This window comes from Ctenopharyngodon idella, chromosome 15 (genome assembly GCF_019924925.1).
Source record: "Ctenopharyngodon idella isolate HZGC_01 chromosome 15, HZGC01, whole genome shotgun sequence".
NCBI classification, from domain to species: Eukaryota; Metazoa; Chordata; class Actinopteri; order Cypriniformes; family Xenocyprididae; genus Ctenopharyngodon; species Ctenopharyngodon idella.
In genome coordinates this window covers 18,465,289-18,478,071 of record NC_067234.1, presented here as the reverse complement: position 1 = coordinate 18,478,071, position 12,783 = coordinate 18,465,289, and the positions used below count along the sequence as shown (strand labels likewise).

The 12,783-nt window shown below is 36.7% G+C and overlaps 1 protein-coding gene and 1 long non-coding RNA gene across 2 annotated transcripts; one reads left to right on the top strand and one right to left on the bottom strand.

Moving 5' to 3' along the window:
- Window positions 1-1,020: 1,020 nt before the first annotated feature.
- camkk1b (calcium/calmodulin-dependent protein kinase kinase 1, alpha b) lies at window positions 1,021-6,756 on the bottom strand. The gene is made up of 16 exons (XM_051861622.1): window positions 6,494-6,756; window positions 5,656-5,703; window positions 5,506-5,559; window positions 5,301-5,352; window positions 5,071-5,204; window positions 4,917-4,953; window positions 4,323-4,344; window positions 4,154-4,242; window positions 3,867-4,066; window positions 3,727-3,780; window positions 3,564-3,637; window positions 3,372-3,459; window positions 3,162-3,290; window positions 1,831-1,934; window positions 1,704-1,730; window positions 1,021-1,587 (listed from the first exon to the last, which is right to left on the bottom strand). The coding sequence occupies exons 1-16, from the start codon at window positions 6,749-6,751 to the stop codon at window positions 1,515-1,517; spliced, it is 1,443 nt and encodes a 480-aa protein (XP_051717582.1). The 5' UTR covers window positions 6,752-6,756; the 3' UTR covers window positions 1,021-1,514.
- Window positions 6,757-6,773: 17 nt separating this feature from the next.
- Window positions 6,774-12,752, top strand: LOC127495138 (uncharacterized). Its single transcript, XR_007925066.1, has 3 exons — window positions 6,774-11,083; window positions 11,173-11,255; window positions 11,350-12,752. It is a non-coding gene; the product is annotated as an uncharacterized LOC127495138 (long non-coding RNA).
- Window positions 12,753-12,783: the final 31 nt, after the last annotated feature.

Here is a 12,783-nt window from a genome sequence, read left to right as displayed (position 1 = left end):
GACACGGACTCCACGCTGTAACTTCATCTGCGGGTCGCTGTTGGACAGTGTTTCTTTTGAAAAATGAGTGACTTTTAAACTTTTTAATGTCAAATTTTGTAATATTTGCGTTGTTTTATTTTTGTAATATAGATTATTTTCTCATCCAGTTTTTTGAGGAGGCACTGCCTCCCTTGCCTCCTCGGAGGAAACGCCCCTGGTAAGAATGTAGTTGTTTAAATTTCATATATGCGGTTTATTCATAAAGATAGTGCCGATTTGAAAATTTGCTTCGACATTTGCAGAGATGTGAGCTCCTGGGTGTCAGCAGTCATTCAACGCCCATGTATCCTGTCGAGCTGTTTTACCTCGGCAAGTTCTTCTGGAATTTGCCGCTGGCTCTGATGCTTCTGTAGTGGTTACACATGAGATATAATTCATTTTGGGTAGCTATATATCTAACGGCAATCTTTGGTTTAATCTATTATTTGTTCCAATAGTTTTGGCTGAGGGCAAAGTTTCATAACTTTATATTTTTCACTGAATTGCTTAGCAACTAATGGCTTGTTGTTTATTAAACATTATTGTTTAATAATATTTTATATAAATAATAGTACTATTTAATAATAGTATTGAGAAACGGTCTCTATGTTAGTAACATGATTTTGACTTCAGTGCAGGTTGGTGCTACGCCATTAGATGGCGACAAGACTGTCTTTAGGCCTATGGGTGTTGTAAACAAGGACATTATTTTTTATTTTAGGACATTTCCAAAACAACACCTTGTAAGACGCAACCAAATTGACTAGTGTTGTCATGGGAAATCCCCATAACCGCTAAAAGGATACTACGACAAAGATATCACTTTCCTCAGCGTTTTATGAATATGAGATTGACCTGAAGGATGAATGCTGTATCAGAAGCAGGTAACCATACTCGATCTCTCTCTCATAATACTCTACATAATAATAGTATATATCTTTAATAAAATGTAAGTAAAGTAGTTTTGTCAAGGAAAGAACAACCAACTCACAATTGGTGCAAAATAAAGTTTTTTAAAATTCCAGCTACACAAACTACAGACCATTCTGTGATACCACAGACCAGATACACAGTACAACTGAAAGACCTCAAAAAGACAATAAAACAGCATAAGACCTTTTATATAACACATAGACTTCTGTACATCTCATGCAAAGTTTTGCTGATTTCCACTTCACAGAAAAGTCATCACTGTTGCTGCCATATTATTTGCTAATATCAAATGCACCGATATCTTTTTAAATATGCATTTAAATCAATTTCTTTAAATTTGGCACTTAAATGCAATGAAACACAAATATTACTCTAATATAAAGTACTTATTACCAGATTCAGCATACATTTTAAAGGTACCTCAAAACATATCCATCATGCTGTCTCCAGTATATAGGACTTTGTTTTATAAAAAAAAAAAAAAAAAAAATCTAATGCAGATGGGAACAAAATAGTCTAATCACACAACTGGACCAATCTGAAAAACGACTTGAGCAAATTCATGAATAAGTTTCATCCTCAATCAGGTTTTCCAGCTCCCCCTCTCTGCTCCCATTACTGTTACTCCCTCTACTGTTGGAGACAGACCATCAAAACATGAATATGTAGTACAAACACACACTCAAGCATTAAGCATGAAATAATAAAATGAGCTTATTGTCATGGTAGTGAGGTCTATTGTGGGATACCTTAAAGGGCGAAACAGTGACATATCCCTGCAGAATTTATTGAGAGAAATAAGAGCAACATATCAGTGTCAGGTATTCTGAGTATCAGCATACAGTAAGATGCGACGACAGGCAGTGGTTCACTTACAAGGTCAGACCTCCAGGGGCAGACATGGACCTGCCCTGCCTGCGGCTTGGACACTCAAAGGGGTTACTGAAGGAGCGCTTCCGCAGCATGGATTTCACCAGGATCTTAAAATACAGTGCAAAACAAATTTTAGACATGCACTGCACACATTTACATTACAGAACCACACTCTTTGATCCAGAACATGGGACTTTTGAGCTACAGATATTACACAATGTGAATAACTTTGAATCTGCATGTAGCCTATACTACCATTCAAAAGTTTGGGGTCAGTAAGATTTTTTATTTTTGGTGTCTGGATCCCGGCTCTGTTGTCCTTTCAGTTTCAGTTCAGTGTTGGGGTCCGGACATTTATGCTCATGTTCAGGGCTGTCTCAAGCAGGGGGCGGGGCCCAGTGCAAGTTAGAGGAAGTAGGGCCTTCAGTCAGTCTGTTCGTGGTCACACTTCCCTTGGGTCCCCTTAGTCCGCGTTTGCCATGGGGCCCCTTAAAACGATCCGGTCGCATCAGTTGCACTGACCTAAGGACGGCCCTGCTTATGTTTTGTCTTTGTTGTGAGCACACGGTATGGGTGTTTGTGCCCTCACAGAGTGCTCTTACTTGGTTTTGTATGCAAGCATGGGCCGGGACCAATTTGAGTTGGAGGAAACAGGGCCCCCCTTGGTCCATTCGAGATCATCTTCCGGGGGGGTGGGGTGGGGGAGTGACTGGTTTTAGGCCCCTTTATGGTATAGGCCCCTGACTGGATTTGTGTGATTTTGTCAACTCTAAACCTACTCTGAAACTCCTGTTTACACCTGGTATTAAAGAATTAGTTCACTTCAGAATTAAAAAGTCCTGATAATTTACTCACACCCATGTCATCCAAGATGTTCATGTCTTTCTTTCTTCAGTCGAAAATAAATTAAGGTTTTTGAGGAAAACATTCTAGGATTTTTCTCCATATAGCAGACTTCAACGGTTACCAACAGGTTGAAGGTCCAAATTGCAGTTTCAATTCAGCTTCAAAGGGCTCTAATGCAATCCCAGACGAGGACTAAGGGTCTTATCTAGCGAAACGATCAGCCACTTTCTAAAAAAAAATAAACCACAAATGCTCGTCTTGCACTAGCTCTGCAATGCGCATTACGTAATGGAAATGTCACGCATGCAACCCAGCAGCAGGGTAGGGTAGGGTGAAAAACGATCTCATTTTCTCCTCCAGGAAATTTTAATTCTGAAGTAAACTAATCCTTTAAGATGCATTTTGGTCGATCAGATCACAAGTGGACGAGAGAGACATTGTTCCCTGTGTGAACTATATCTTTTGTTTTCTTTCTCAGATGTACTCACCACAGCAGACAGGCTGGGAACTAGTTTGACAGAGTTCTGCACCTCCTCCTCAGTGACCTCCACCACTGTGCAGTGCTCCTCCTCCAGGGGAAGGGGATCCGTGCCATCCACCGTCACCCATGTGTGCAACTGCCCACAGACACCAGATTACAGTAACACTGAAGTTCACATTTTAAAATACTTCTCAGCAATCTTTTATTATGATTTCACCTTTATTTCTGGTAATGTGATTCTAGTTTCAGGGACTTTGTCCAGCATTCTGGTAATGAGCTCCTTCAGCCCCTCACTGATCACAGGCCTGTGCAAACAATACAAAAACTATTACATGGGCTGTTTCAAATGCTTTGAGTAAATGAGGGGGGCTTAACCTTGTAAAATGGTTCATCTGTGTTTGTGACTCACTTGTCTGGGAACTCCACTGCCATAGTCCTGATCTTATCATGCAGGCCTAAGATGTATTCATCATGGAAAGGACACTGCACAACAAAATATTAACATATTGTATTTGAAAAATAATATTTGACAATAATATTGTATTTGATATATACACAGGTAAATGTCTTACCTTTCCAAAGACGAAACAATATAGCGTCACTCCCATTGCCCATATATCTAGAGCCTGAAGCCAATGAGAGTCAATTGTAAATGCTAAAGAATCAATGTCTTCATTGTATGCAAATCAGAATATTCTAGAAGTTTTCTAACCTTTCCACTGAATCTCAGGTCCTGATCGGTCAGAGTTTCAGGCGCCATGAAAGCTGGTGTTCCTGCACTGTTTGACAGGAGAGCATCATTCCCCTCAAACACATTACTGACACCAAAATCTGCTATCTTGATGTGCCCATCATCCCCCAGCAACAGATTTGAGGGTTTGATGTCTCTATGTATGATTTTCTGATAGTGCACTAAAAAATAAAACATGAAACAAAGAACTAACCTCAAAGTTTATAGATGGCAAATACAAAATACTTTTATATACTAGGGAAACGTACAGTATTCAATTCCTAAGATGACATCTCTGAAGTAGAAATGAGCCATTTCTTCTGTTAGTGGACTGTCTGTAGGGACCTCCATCACTGGACTAGGGTCAGGTGAAACAAATTATGAGAGAAAAAAAACAAACTAAAGAAAAATTTGTGATCTATAGGTACAAATACTCACCCTTTAGGTACCAACTCGAAGACTGAGAAAAGGATACACGGAATAAATCAAAGAGTATAAACAAAGTCCCTTTAAGACAAGTCATTTCACTCGGCGGCCATCTTTGAAACGCCTCTCGGGCATCCAAGTGCAGCTCCTATCTCTTTGAATGGGGAAACATCAAATTCTCCAAAGCTGTTTGCCAAGCTTTCGATTAAATTTCATATTTGAAATCACCAATGAAATCTGACAACAACTGTCTCATAAATTTTGTTTCTAAACGTTCGAATCATGACAAAAAACTGTATTTTTCAGGCTGGATCAAGCTAATGCGCATTCGCAGTCCTAAATGCGCGTCTCTCTTGTGCCTTATTTCGGAGGCGCGCGTCTGACTGTTTCTATAGAAACCGGAGCTTCTAACGGCCGCTGCAGTGACGCGATGACTTTACCAATCGGCGATTGGCTCTTATTTAGAAGGCGGGACTTATTCCACCATATTGCGCGTTGCACTTTCTCCCATTCAAAACAGTAGGAGTGACGCGTCTTGTGTTATTCTATAGTCTTTGGTATAAAGCAAACTGTTCTATATCGAAGAATAATGACAGAATTACTCACCCATGTGCAAGTTATCCTCAGCTGGGTCATCAAGAACCTTCAGTTAAATATCAGGGGACAGATGTGTTTTGGTTTGTTATTCTTTATAGCTACTACAACATATTTGACTTGTCCAGTGAAACATTCTCTAAGAAACAGTACAGATCTGACTCACCTCAACTAATTTGACAACATTAAGATGGTCAAGTTTCTTCAAAATAGCAACTTCTTGATATACTCGGTCCAACAGGCCAGAATGCTTTAAAAGATTCTCTTGTGATCCATTGGAGTCTCTGGAAGGATGTCGACCTACACAACCATCACAACATTAATGTTCTGCAGACATAAGACTAAACTTCATAAGAAAAAAGTCACAAGCTTAAAATGGAAATGTGTATTGCTTACGTGGGAATCCAAACTGCTTTATTAACTTCTTTTTGGATACCAACTTCATAGCCTGCAATAAATTATATTATACTATTTTATACCATTTTATTGTTTTATAAGCATTTAGTCATTATAATATAATTTTTTTAACAATTACTATATGTTACGAATGATAATGTTATGACTAAATGCTGACATACAATTTTACAACACATTTACTTACATAATACTGGTCATCATCTTCATTATGTGCTAATTTGACCACCCCATATGAACCCTGGGTAAAAAGGAAGGTTACCAGATAACATTATGTTTATATTTATGCATGTGTGATCTTTCCAACCAATCATAAGTATTTAAAACAATCACAAACCTTTCCTATTTCACTCTTTAACTTGTACTGGTTTAGCTGGACACAGTCCTGTGGGTAAAAAAGGATATACAGTCAAACCAAAAATTATTCAGACGTTTTTTTTTTTTAATTTTTGATATATTTTTACTTGGGTGCAGGACACTATAGTTCATTTATGTAAGTGAGGATAGCAAAATAAAGTAAACTGTGACATATTATATCCAAAAAATTCTTCATACAGTGGACTACCAATAAAATTAATAAAAATTTGGAACCAAAAATTATTCAGACACTTTGACCTGAACATGTTTTGCTTAAGTGTTATCTGACATAATTAAGATTAATTTTTTTTTTTACACAGTTTAACTCTGAAATCTTGTCATATTTTATTACCATTTTTTTTTAAACTATAGTGAATAAACTGTACCAAAAAAGAAAAGACACAAAATAAACTTAAAAAATAAGGTTAAAGATTAATTTGTTCCCCAAACTTTTGGTAAAAATGATTTTTCAAGGTGGTAAATAAAATTTGTAGTAATAAAATACTATTTCAGTCTTTCTGCTTCAAAACTTTGTGTTTATTACTTGCCATTTCTTTGTATTTAGTTGTGAAATTTACTAGCAATTTCAGAGTGAAAATTATTTCTAAGTAAATCCTACACCAATTTTGTTCCGTGTAGAAATTGCGATAATATCCTGAATTCTTTTGGCCACAATCATGTAATGAAAATCTGATATTGTGATAGCCCTTACATAATGAATTTCAGTAACAATGCCATATTTTGCTGAACATACTCATTGATGGTCAACAATCTGAGGTAACATGCTGCAAAAGTCAAAAATCTTATGCCCGACTCACATCACCATCAGAGATAGACACCCGCTTCGATTCAATAGTGGGTCTTCTGGCTATTCTTGGGGTGAAGCCATTCACGGAACTTGATCTCTCTTGGAGTGACATCTTGCGATCAGAGAGATTGAGGCGATGTGGGGTGGTCCTCTGACCATTTGGAGGGGTCAGTCTGTTGGCAGACACATTCATGGCTGCTACCATGTCAGCCAGTTCAGCATTATAATCAGGGTCCAGATCCATCCTGTTGGCTGTGTCGGCACTCATGAGTGTCCTGCCTCAGTCTGAGCTGCTTATAACAAAGTACACATCTCAATGGACATCGCAGAGTCCAATGTCTTCAGAGAGTCCATGACAACCTCAAACTGTTACAGCAGAACAGGATAGTTGTGTTAGAGACAGCAATAACATGCACTTACTGCCATTTCACAGGCCCAAACACATTTAAATGATGTAGACAACAGAGCTTGTGTTGTTAAACATTTTTAGCCACAGCTCGGGCTATATGTAGGATTCAGAAACTCTTGTTTTTAGCGACACCGGTGGCTGTTAAGTGAACTGCGGCCAGCAATTTATTGGTCGTGCTCGTGCTCGCACTAGTGCGCACGAAACGTACAAGACACTGGACTTCATTCAGTCAAGGCCCCGATGTACTCACGGCAAAGTTGTGTTTTGTTCTTTGCTTAGAAATAAAAAGAAGTTGGAAATACCTTTGCAGCGATATACTGTTAACAAACATCCAGACACCACCCACGCTGCTGAGAGTGACGGTTAGATATGTTAATATGTTCTGCTCACTTTCCTCTCAATAACAAAATAAACGCAACAAAGCTGTGAAAAAGCAGTAATTGATCATAGCGATGTGGATATGTTTGCACCAGCTCTGCAATCCACCGACATCATGTCGACAAATGAGGTAAATAAAATTACACTGTTATGATAGTTTGATTATAAAGTATATTTGAGAACATAGATCTGACTATGTTTGAATTAATCCCTTTTCTTTGTATGACATTCTTTGTATTGACATTACAGAATAGCTCTTTCGGTATTATCCTCCTGAACATAGCATAAACATTAATTTATTGTGTCATTGGACGGAAGAGAGGATCTCGGGAGCGCGCGTAAACGTCTCATCCTTTTAATTTTCCCGGCAAAAACGTCCCGAGTCCTTCACAAAAAAAATCAGGCTTTCATAGACAACCTAGGAAGCCGGGGAAGGTCTCGTTTTTTAAAGTTTCGTTACAAGCTCACAACTTCACACATTGGCAAAAATAAAATAAAATAAAATAAAATAAAATTAATGTAAAAAAAAAAAAATCGAATAATACATGAAAATTCTTACATATAGTCCTCAAATATGCTTACATGTACTGCTATTATGGAAGCACAAAAAAATGAAACACTGCTAAAGAGAATAACTCATAAAACCATCTGTTTTTCTTCTATAAACATGCATAAACAGAGAAAATATACTGTAAAATAGTCTGAATAATGGCTTCATTAATGAGGAGGCACAAAAATAAAAGCTAAAATGGTCCAAAACAATAATCAAATTGTGGTCCTGTCTGATTCATGGTTATTATGGTTAACTAAAACTAAAACCCTTAAACGTATTTTATTTCAGCTAGTTACTACAGCAACATGTAATTTTCATTTAGTTTAAGTTGATTAACATAATGAAGCCTAAACCATATTGACAAAAACGAATAAAAATGACAAAACAGCAAAATCACTAAATCCAACTAAAATTAAAACATAAAATCTAATTCAAAATATTAACTATAATAGCAGCTCAGTTCTAAACAACATTCTAAACAAATCAGTCTAACCTCATACACCATATTGGTACAGAACTATATTATCTTGTATACAACAAACGTTTATGCAACAACAAAGCATTTGAAAAGTGGGTGACCTCAGTCAAGAAAGCATTATTTGTACAGGTTTCTAGTTTTTCTTATAGTATGTGTTGGGGTTGTAATTACTTACATAGAGCAACATGAATCTGTATCGCCAGCCATAGTGTTGCATGCTCTTCCGCTCATCAGGCAGAAAACACCTTTGAGTCTCTGAAGTCCGGAGGACTCCAGACTCTTTGGGATCACAGAAGCAAAGAGGATTAGCTAGCATGGTCACATTTAGTCTACCGTGGCTATATCTGATCCAAAAGACTGTTTACTTTAACTGGCTGCAGTCAGTGAAAGGACATGAACAACAGTCAAGCTACGTCATACTGGGGGGCATGTGTGGTAATGCCTGGGTAAGTACCTAAGGTGTGAACACCCAAATTATGACAAGTTATTCCTGTTGCAGGGTGGCTTGGAAATGAATGACTAAGTGGCTAAGTGCTTGAACCTCTTAAAGTCAAAGTATAACAGGATAACACTTTAAGGTTAAAGTAATATAAACTTGAAACAGTGGGAAAGAAGATCAAGTGTTACATAACCTCATAAAGGACATGCTACTGGACAGCAAGATAGGATTTAATCCAAAACAAAGATGTCATGTCAAGCTCTTTATAATCAGAGCATTGTCTGTCTTGTGAGTTTTAGAAGGCATTTGTCACATGCTTAATAGTTTCCACCCCTGTTTGGAAAATAATATCAGAAGTTTCATTCTATCAATGGCGTGCCTTTGCCATTTCAAAGAGGTAATATTTTAATTTTAATCTAAATTTAAGGGTTAGTTCACCCAAAAAGGAAAATTCTGTCATTAATTAAGATATAAATTAAGATATTTTTGATAAAATCCGATGGTACAGTGAGGCCTCTACTGCCAGCAAGATAATTAACACATAAGATAATTAACTTCATGAAGCTTCACAAATCTTTTGTTTTGAACCAGTGGTTCGGAGCGTGTATCAAACTGCCAAAGTCACTTATGACATAACAAAGCCTCGTTTACTGAAATCACATGACTTTGGCAGTTTGATACATGCTCCGAACCACTGATTCGAAACAAAAGATTTGTAAAGCTTCGAAGCTTCATGAAGTAGTATTTTGAAATCGGCCATCACTAGATATTGTTGAATAAAGTCGTTATTTTGTTTTTTTTGGTGCACAAAAAGTATTCTCGTCGCTTCATAGCATTAAGGTTAAACCACTGTAGTCACATGAACTTTTTAAAATATGTCTTTAGTACCTTTCTGGGCATTGAAAGTGTTCATTATCTTGCTGGCAATTGAGGCCTCACTGAGCCATCGAATTTCATCAAAAAATATCATAATTTGGGTTCCGAAGATGAACTAACCCTTTAATGAAAAGTAATATGTTTGAATATAACTAAATGTAAAGTAACAGGGTTGACGATAACCATGTTGACAGTTTTATAATTCATTTGGCCATTATTATGTTGTGTTTGTGGTCTTGCTAGAAAGAGGGTTTTTAAATAACAGATTATTACAGAAAATCACAGTAACAGGGTTGACAATTTATTGTCATACTCTTTAGACAAACCGTACGAAATTAATTATAAAATGCAAAAAAAAAAAGAGGATTGCAACATTTACTTCCTGAAAGGATGATGTCATTATGAGTTTGGTTTGTTTATAAAATAGGGGGAAATAAAATGGTAACAGGGTTGAATAGTCTTTTAATAATACATCACAAGATAATAAATATAATAGTTATATGTCCTATATGTTTTATATTTTACCAATCAAACGTGCACATTTGCTAATATAACAAATGGAATTTGTAAACACTTAAGTATATAATTAAGTAATTAAGAAAGTAAATATTCTACTGTTTAAATATGAGTTATCTATGTTTAATTTTTTGGAAAGTGTAAATAATGATAAAAGAACCTTATCTCATCTTCTCTGCCTATCGTAACAGACAATAAATGTGGGTGTGGGACATTCTTTTATAATTATTTATGCATTTCATAGAATAAAACCTAGATAACTCATATCTAAACAGTTGAATGTAGATAAATAACACAAGTAATATTTTCTAAAGTTTTTCTAAGGTTATTCTAAATTTTCTAGAGCTGTCCAAGGTGCTGAAGGCCCACAGAAGCCCTCATTTACATTAATAAAGTGTGTAGGAGAATGTGTAGTTCTGTGCTGGTATATGTTGGCTCCAGTATAAGCTCAGAAATCCCTTGTAACCAACCTCTCTGGAGCTTGTTATCATGTTACAAGATGTACAAATGCACCGTGACCTCAGAGCTCCAGTAGATCAAGTCCCGGGTGAGAGGCAGTGTCTTTATAAATGGGCTGCAATGCCTCATGAAGGGGATTCAATGCTAAATCTCAAGTGTTTGAACACTGCTCAGCTTCTGGAGCTCTTGGAAGACGAGGAAAGGATGCGAGAAACTGTCAGGGTCAATTCAAAGGTACCAAACTACAAGTACACCATCAAGATTTTACATGTATTTTGCATTTGTACATGACTTACTTGATCTGAAGGACTTGCCTGCAGTTACAGCATCTTCAGAGGTGTAAAATGATCTTGATGACGTCCAACTGTTGGCTCGCAGAGCAGAATTTAGCACATCAGCCACATCTGAGCAACTCTAAAATTCTCTTAGCTGAAAAGTACCAGATTCTTGGTCAAATGGTGTCTTCAATTCAACGCAAACAGAGAAGGCTGGGTAAGTTCTCTGTGTGGTGAGATTATGCTTGTAATATGACGCTTTTTTCTACTGTACAACTGATGTAATGCTTCTTGTGCCACATGCAGAAACTTTACAACAAAAACTCAGCCTTAGAGCGATTCATAAACTTATTAAGGAGAAGACCAGTCAGTCCTTGCGTCAGTCTGAGGTACATCTGAGATATGACTCATGAAATGCAGATTTGAAAAACTTAAGTTATCATTTCAAAGCCTTGATTGAGACTTCCGTCTTCCACTCTTCAGAATCTCTGGCAAAAGTTCACAGAAGGAAAACTTCTGCTGACAGATTTTGTGGAATCACTTCAAAGCTCTCAGACGTTATGCCACCGTCATCTTATTCAAGCTGAGAAGATCCAGAACCTCATACTACAAGCACAAATATACAATCAAGATGTTGATTTTTCCCGTCTTCGGCATCATCCAAACTTCGGGTACTCACCGACCGCGATCAATGTTTACAGTGGCCTCTATCCTGTTATCTTACTGCCTGGCTTCCAGTATCCTCATTTATCTCCGATATCATATCTTCCTCCTCTAAAGCATCATGGCTGTGTTGATATATGCTCGACTTTGATATCCAAAAATGAACGGAGCCATAAACAAGGTTTATGTAAATGCACTGAGATTTGCCGACGGCCACAAAGACACGCTGCTTTACAGCCACTTGACAAGATTCAACCTAACATTCACCAGACTCCCTAGTAAAGTTGTGCTGGTGATCCAGAAACTCTAAATTATTTTTAAAACCATTTTGTTTCTGATATATATTTGTTTCTGAGATATATATATGGTCACACTTTAGATTAGGGTCCAATTCTCACTATTAACTACGACTTTTGCCTCAAACTCCTAATTACTCCTTATTATTAGTTAGTAAGGTAGTTGTTAAGTTTAGGTATTGGGAAGGAGGAAGGGATGTAGAATATGGTCAAGAAGAATAAGGCATTAATTTGTGCTTTAAAAGTACTAATAAACAGCCAATAAGCTAGTAATATGCATGCTAATAAGCAACTAGTTAATGGTGAGAATTGGACCCTAAACTAAAGTGTTACCATGTTTATATATATATATATATATATATATAACAATTGTGTTTTAGTTTATTTTAGTTTAAAAATTAATGTCCATTTCATTTCAGAAATACTGAGTACCATTTGTCATCATTAATGTATAATGTCACTGACTGTTCTGGTCTCTAAATATATTATTATATATCATATAATATCATATATTATATGTTGGTCAAATAAATACAACCATTAAAACATATTAACTGAATGTTGCATTTTTATCATCAAAGCCTACTTTTACAGTTTAAATAAACTATTGGTAATGTTACATTACAAGTATTTATCAATAGTAAAATTGTTAATAACTGGTATGGTTAATAGTTTTCATGCATTATATTTAGCCTAATTTGCTGCCATTCTCTTTGGCTTCGAGTCTGTCAATTGATTCATCTGGTTTAGAAGAAGGTCAACATGAGGTCCAGTTCCTTGATCAGACTCATCTCTCTAATTAGAGCTTATTAAACAGGCTGAGAGGGTAAAGAGAGGCTTTTGTCTGACCGTTGGCTTCTTTTGTCTCTGGATAATACTTTGGTTACATCACTGTCAGTATGTGCTATTGTCTGCAGCAGCTCAAATTGGGCAATTTTCTCATCTGTCAGCTAAATGC

Bases quoted from the DNA above. Each gene is read 5' to 3' on its own strand.
- camkk1b (XM_051861622.1), bottom strand. From the start codon at position 6,751: ATGAGTGCCGACACAGCCAACAGGATGGATCTGGACCCTGATTATAAT. The intron at 3,638-3,726 runs GTAAGACATTTA...TTTGTTGTGCAG, and splicing joins ATTGTTTCGTCTTTGGAAAG to TGTCCTTTCCATGATGAATA. The intron at 1,935-3,161 runs GTGAGTACATCT...CTGTATTTTAAG, and splicing joins TTCCCAGCCTGTCTGCTGTG to ATCCTGGTGAAATCCATGCT.